The sequence below is a fragment of the Opisthorchis viverrini genome, assembly GCF_000715545.1.
Source record: "Opisthorchis viverrini unplaced genomic scaffold opera_v5_161, whole genome shotgun sequence".
NCBI lineage: Eukaryota > Metazoa > Platyhelminthes > Trematoda > Opisthorchiida > Opisthorchiidae > Opisthorchis > Opisthorchis viverrini.
The window spans coordinates 403,036-410,535 of NW_008751815.1; the positions used below are offsets into that span (position 1 = coordinate 403,036).

At 43.3% G+C, this 7,500-nt stretch overlaps 1 protein-coding gene across 1 annotated transcript in view; it reads left to right on the top strand.

The window, feature by feature from the left end:
• Window positions 1-3,820: 3,820 nt before the first annotated feature.
• Window positions 3,821-7,500, top strand: part of T265_07109 (hypothetical protein) — a gene marked incomplete at both ends in the record, with an annotated part of 20,880 nt that continues 17,200 nt past the window's right edge. Inside the window, one exon of the mRNA XM_009172552.1 lies at window positions 3,821-3,860. Coding sequence (XP_009170816.1) covers window positions 3,821-3,860 — 40 coding nt within the window. The remainder of the gene's footprint in view (window positions 3,861-7,500) is intronic.

A 7,500-nucleotide genomic window follows, 5' to 3' on the forward strand; every position in this document is an offset into this window, starting at 1 on the left:
TGTGTCTTGACTGGGTTCGGTTTGCCTTTACGTAGGTCCCAGTGCGTGTATGTGGGCGCGTCGGCACATGAGTGGTTGCTACGCTGACTAGGCGGTGCAGACAATCGATGTCCGATGTGTCAGCTTAATGCGACGTGTTTGTGCGTATGAGAAAATAGACAAGCCTCGCGATCCAGTGAGCGATTGAGTTGAACAGTCAAGTATGTGGGTGACCGAGTCGCTACAATCTTTAGCTAGGCGGTCCTGCTAGAAATGGACAAGATGTGCGCCACTGCGATCGGCTGCGTGCCGTGTTCTGCATGATTTCCAACCGCCTTCAAGCAGGATCAGGTGGGCTCTGAAAGGTGCAAAGATCCCACAGCACTCAGGTGGACTGTAGACACTTTCATTCCACGCTACCATGTAGTGTTTCCCGAGAACCCTTCATCAAAAATCGCTCGGAACAAGAAACAACGCCTGTCTAAGTAGTACATCCCCACATCCCGGTAAATTTAATCGAATCCGATACCAATGAGTCGTGCACGCATCAGTTCCTCACAAAATTTCAGCGGTCAGTCTTTTTCTAGGCCAAGGAGGCACAAATGAATAAACACTTGAATTCGCCTAAGATCCTCGTATCGTGTGTCACAACAATAAAGTGTGATTACTCTTACAGTTGTATACACGAACCTTTGGGTTGGTTGAAATTCGGTTCTGACGCCAAAAATGACTTTAGTTGGTAAACGCTGCTCGCGCTTTGATTACAGCACAATCACGGCCTATAAAACCGCCAGGATATGTGAACCACTGAACATATTTTATGGATATTGCGTTTTATCAAAAAATAACCAAGGCAATGTTTGCGTTTTTGTCTAATTTCTGCTAAATCCTGTCTGAATTCGAGTCAGTCACACTGCTGACATTGTCAAACGGTTAAGTGATCAACCACTGACCTCAAGGTCACAGGTTAGACATTATGAGTTTCTGGGGATGCGCATCGCTAGTGATTCCCAGTACAGAAAAAACAAGCGTACAGTATTTCTCAGCTTTTCAGCATAGATCATCTTCACCCAGAGAGGGAAATCCGAATTGGAACTTGTCAGAAATAATGTCAGAAATGGAACGCTGATTGTGTTCTAGTGTTAACCTCGTCAGGGGGAAAACCATACAAGAGAAAGCGACGTTCCCCGGCCCTTATATTTTTGATGTTGGATCCTCTGGTAAGAGTACATCGTGCACGAGAGGATGCTCAAACTGAACTTCGGTTCTAACAATGAAGCTAAGTTGGGTTAGGCTTGGTCACTGAACTGGTCCAAACATGGCGGTCTAACTGGACATAAAAAGCCCAATTTAAGTTGACTCTAAGGTGCGAAAATCGATCGCTTTCCACTGTCACCCTCATTCGGTGATGTTTAAGTGTTCCAAATTTGCTAAGTTAACCTATGAGGCTTCTAGGTGGCCAGAAGCGAAACCACTAAAGCGGTTTTGAATTGCAAACACTAGTGATGGATGTCGGTATCCAACCTGTTTTTTTTCACGCTGGCATGAAAAGTGAAGGCGCCCAAACGACAATTTCCTGTCAGAAACAAGGTCTTTTCTCAGGTTGAGCATGAAATTTGCCCAAACTCTGATTAAAATCGATTTTATTTGATTCAGTGTTCAATGGTAGGTAACAGGCACAGCCTCAAATTTGTGCCCTTTTGGTCGGCTCTGCTCATCCGGAAACTGCCTAGTTCAAACAACGTATCTGGAACACCGGTCAATCTGGCGGATTCAGAGAAGCAAACTGAAGAAAATAGCATTCAGTTCGTTCTTTCCGGGTTCTTTGTGCGAATTTTCTGATTTAAACTACAGATCATGTGAACTTAATCACACCGTGAACAACCAAGTCCATCCAAGTGTTTGTGCTTACATCACTTTCGAGGAACAATTTTGTGTGAAACACAAGACAGAATTTATCAGATTCACAGACATCCGAAAAGTAGAACAAGCTCTCCGAAATGAACCAGTGGATTTTATCCTAATACAGGGTTCTGAAAGGAAGCGTTTGCCGCAACAAGAAACGATTTAGGTCGGTATTTTGGGCGTTCTGTTTTGGCGAGGGTCCACTGTTCTTCTAGTGCTCCAGTGCTACAAGAGTACTGAAGAACGTTTCAACTTGGTCGTACGGTACAGCGATTCATCCTTGGAAAGAACCCCGTAATCGTTCCCTTCTTGGAAGAATTTTCTTCAAAAGGAATTGTATTCATACTGACCACAGGTAGACTTATAGTACTCATGAGGGTTTTTAGTTAGAAATTCACTGGTACATTACAATAATGAGGCGTTAACATTCTAACCTGATAGACAGTAATGATCCATAAAAGTACATAGAAGGCATCGGGAAGCTAAACTAACGGATCCCTACCTTTGTACGATTTTCAGTAATTCAGCAACATCCTCACAGTCGCATTGTACGGGTAAAGCTACCCCCAACACTTTATATAGTTCACCTTCTGTCTGTTGATTTGTGTGTGAACGAAACACCCCAGTGGGAAGCACACAGGTGAGCTTGCGTCCTAAACGACAGAAAACGAGGTTTATGACGCGAACTTTCCAAAGAACCTAAGGTGTTATGCATGGTCTCCACTCGATATGTCGAAGTGAAATTATCGCGCTCAGTTCATCGACTTCGAGCTCGTCAGCATTCAAGTCATCATGGGGCATTTTAGTAGTATGCTGGAGATTTCGTCCGGTAAGTGCAGCCAATCTATGCAGCAAGGCCGAGAAGCATCGTACAGCTGTCTCATTCCCACTGAGAATCATCAGCGGTGCGCATTTCACGAAGCTCCAGAGATTCTTGAACTCGTTACTTAAGGAATCAGTCAGTACGTTACCACGTGATGTGGTTTCTGTGATTGAATGAGGAGCGGTGAGAGCTAACCACACTGTTGATGAGCCACTCTTCACCAAACGGTTGTAGTCGATCACTGGCCGAAAGCTTGTTCGTTCGAAACTCTGAGTGTTGTGAGATGCGCACCAGTGATACTTCCCAGTTCGAATGGAAGAGCTGTACTGTGCTTTTCGGCTTTTCAGTCTGGAATGACTTCACTGACAGGACGGAATCCGCGCTGCACCATGCCGCATCATGTTTCAGCTGCCGAGATGTTGCAGTACTTGGTTACCTAGACGTAACACCACGTTCACAAGACCACTGAAAATTCCACGACAGCCAAACTCCAGTTTTCCCCTTTTCAGGGCCCATCAGGTAGACGGGGTTTCCAGGTTTCCCTCAATTTTATGTTCTACTTGAACCCAGATTTAACCAGATTTGCAAAATACTTTCATTTGCGCACCAATTTTGTTAAATCGAGAGATTCCCCTGAATCCCAGCTGAATCTCTCGTCTGAGTATCCGGTACTTTATTACGAACTGGTGTTTACTAAAACTGAGTTTGTGGAACCGGTTTATCCATGAAGTTGTTTGATCCTTCAACTTGACGACCATTCACCCATCGTTTCAAATTTTCACTCGTAATAATTTTGCCAATTCCATCTCATTATGCTGATTTAAGTCTACCGATTTCTACGGAAAAGCCATAAAACAGCCGACCAGGATCAGGCTTCCCTGAGAGCCGTATTCAGTCAGATTATCTTATTTTGTTACCAAAGAATTTCGAATTTCTATGACTTTAACTACGAAAGTTTTGTCTGGAAAATTTGGTGATCGAATGACTTTTCATCTGAATGCATTTTTTCGAGAAACATGATGTGTTCTTATTTTTTATGTTGCCCAACTGATGATGTAAGAAAGTCGTTTCCTCTTTTAGCCTCTATCAGAAGGCGTTCGGCGTTGAGAAAAAATGACACAAGGTGACTGTCCGTCAAAAGCAGATGACACAGGTGAGCCTACTGTTTTCACCAAAGTGGCGATTTGATCTCCATCTGCCTGTTTTAAATTAGAGAAATTCAGCTGGGTTACAGATGGGTCTCCGGTCAAAACCGAATTGGTAGTGTAGTTCGCTAGATGCCCCCTGTTTCCATTAGTCTAGCATCTAATCAGGTCGAAAGCAGCGATTTCGCAAAGTCAAGACAAGTTCAAATCTGAGTTTGATGTGACTACCCGTTGCCCATCGACTTGGCCTCCAGTGGACTAATGGTGTTCTGCTCTTCAATATCCTTGAAAATGCACAAGGAAGTTCAAAAAAATGCCTTATCACCTTGTGAAGAATCGAGGATATCGGAAGGAATCCGTAGAAAGGTGAAGCCCTCTCTACCAGCGTAGATCAATGAACGAGACACTTCATGGAGTTGATGAAGCAGTAGAACTATTCAGCTGAAACTACGGCTTTTCTTGGGTTATTTTCTTTCTTCTGGAGGACATTCAAAGTCTCTTTTTGGAGTCGCACCTAGGAATTGATAAGTTATCATCCCATAAGTTGCAGAAACATTTGCTGAAACGAAAAACATGTATTCAAGTAACGGACATCTGAAGGGAACGAATATTAAAAAAACTACGGCGTGCAATACATGTTCTCTAAAATTCAGTTTGCATAAATTACCACCCCTTCAATCGATTATAAAATCGTCTTTTTCTGGGATGCTACTTACGAAAAGAGCCTAACCATTGCCCGTGCGTCCAGCGTACATGTACTGTGGATCGATATCACTCTCGTTTGAACACTCTTCACTCTGCCATCAAGCAGTCGATCGGGACAGTCTGCACTGAATGAGGAACGAACTGGAATCAAAGTTTTCCTTCATTAGAATCATCAGTAGTACATATCTTGGTAGCATTGTGATTTGAATCCAGGTCACTTGAAGTGAGATGGGGTTCAAATAGAACATCAGGTTAACGGAAACTCGGGGACTTCTTTATAAAAAAATGTCATGTTGATTCAGGAAAGCTTGACAAGCCTTCGGTGAGTGTATTGCTTGGCAATTTTTCACCTTTGGCGCTGAAGTCAAATGAGTAGTTTGACGGGTCTTGACGCAGTCAGAGCATCCTTCGTCTACATTCGTCTTGAACGAAACACGGGGATATCGGTTGAAAACGCCTGTTTGTCTGTGTGAGCCCCAACATTCTGTGACCGGCGCGTTTTGAGGCAATTTAATATCGTTTTTGCTTGGACTTTGCAGCCTGTACGTTTTGCGTATTGTTTACGATTTTACTGTGCGTTAGTAAATGATAAACAGAATTTGTTACGGGAGAGACAACCTGTGCTCTTATCGGTTTAATTCCAACCGAAATCAGTTGTTGGCTCTTCCTATTTAGTATCACCACATTATCAGCTGACTAGTTACAATTCAAGGAACCAGTCAATACGTGATCACATGATGGGATCTTGCATGACTGAGGGACGAGTGGCTTTATATGCTGTCTGACTGAGAGCTAATCACATTACTGATGAGCCGCCAAACGGTCAATTTTTCGACAACTGACCAGAGGGTTACGGGTTGAAGACTCCACAGGTTTCATGAGATGCGCGCTGCTAATGATTCCCCACAACAATGAAAGAGCCGTTTCTAAGCGTTCTCAGCGTAGATTGACTGAAAGGACAAAACTTCTAGTGAATACCGGTACGACCGACGTAAACCCATTTTGCACGCGGTTATCCGTCCCTCTGTTTCTACTCCACTCACACTGATATCCTCAGGAATTTTTATCACTGCCTAGGAGATGACCTGTCATCCCTTGCCCACCAAACTCTGAATTTGTATGAATCAGTATTGTCTACCACGTCTCTCCTAAATTCCGTCAGACAAAGAGGCTTTTAACACTTCACAGGTGTCGTCCATCAACGGTACCTGTGGCTGTGAGGTGTGGAAGATTTTTTAGAGGGTTTTCTCCCAAACGAATAGCATTTTAGGAAGTAGACTGAAGTATTACGACGTCTGCTAATAACCTTCAGAAGCAAAGCAGATTTTGCATTCACGTCGTCCTCGTTTGGACGGTCCTCATCCTGTTCTGGTGTGCTGACATCACACAAGCGTAAACGCGTCCCGGGTGCCCTGGTGGAGTTGTGATAACACCCTCGTCTCTAACGTAAGATATACAGATTTCAAACCAAAATCGGTCAAGGATACGTACTTCTAACAAGCTCCAACGGGAGTGAAACTCTAGCGCAGTTCTTTTTTCCCGCTTTGGTGTGGACTCATGAGAATAATTGCTCTGAATCTCTAGGAAGACTGCTCAAGATAGAGTAATATGAGTGCCTGTTTTATAAAGTCCGCAGGCACCTTAAACTAACCAGGTAAGACCGCAGATGCTTCAGCTTTTGTCCACAAAAATGCAGAACACGCTTGACCGACAATTCAAAGAGCAACGTCTTTCATTCCACGAAGACTTAAAGAGCAACGTGATCACTGTAATTCGGCATCCAATTTTTTCTGCTCACCTGAGTGCACTTATGTTAAAAAATTCCACTATCACTTTTTTCAACTGAAGTTAACCAGGTTTGTTGAGCAGAAAGTTGGATGTCTTCAAGCTATGACAAATATTCTTTTACGGAAGAGTTGATATTGTTGGTTTACTCAAAGAATGTATGGTTTTCCAGTGGTTAAATGACTTCATTGCCGATTCCCCATCGATTTCTTTCATCCACTTGAGGCATCAGCTGATTGCTGATTTTGGTGGAATAATTAATTTGGTTCGTTGTACTTCGTACCACATCTTGGTTGAAGGTTAAATTGACGTGACACTTCCTGTGATGACCAGCTGATTGTCATCTACCAATCACGCACAGTGTCCTCTCTACGGTTGTCATGGTGATGGCCGAGGCAACAAAGTCGGAGTAGTATGTCAAAAAGAATTTCCCGATTGCATCGGCTTTCGACTGCCCACTAGGAGTGTATTGTTTACCGCTTATCTGTTATCAAAGAAATGTTAAAAACAAGAGAAACTCTGTTAGATATCACTGTGGGACAGGCCTTGTAACCAAAATGGAATGGTGTTATCAGTTACACATTAGGAGATTTTGAACTCTGGGATAATTCTAAGTGGGCAGCTGTCACCGGTCTTATTTATCTAATCGGCTACTACGCCGTAAAAGCGAACACCACTCATGAGTGACTTGTAGATTCGAACGCCTCAGGCTTTAGTACAATCCCAAGGGTTAACCAAGGGTAGTTTTACAGCCTCTTCATATTGTTTTGGTGATCTGTAGTATAAACTGAGTAGCCTCAAGACAGATTGATATGAATCTAAACGCTAATAATGGCTACAGCCAGCACAATGAAAGAAAAAACGCATCTTCATCATTCTCATGGACCTCTGGTTTTTAGTTGGTTGACGAAGCTGTTCACTGACACAGTACTGACATTACCATGAAACTTCAACGGCAATCTTCGAGACCCAGTTGATGTGTGGACCTAGACATATGTTCAACTTTGCTGTCGTTAACGCCGAACCGTAGACCCTGAAAGTTTTCCTCAGACAAGACAGCTGGTGAAACATTCCACGATGGTTACGTTGATTTTAGGATTCTTGAGAAGGCAATCCGCCCGGACACACCCGAGAACACAAATGTTATATGCTGAACTA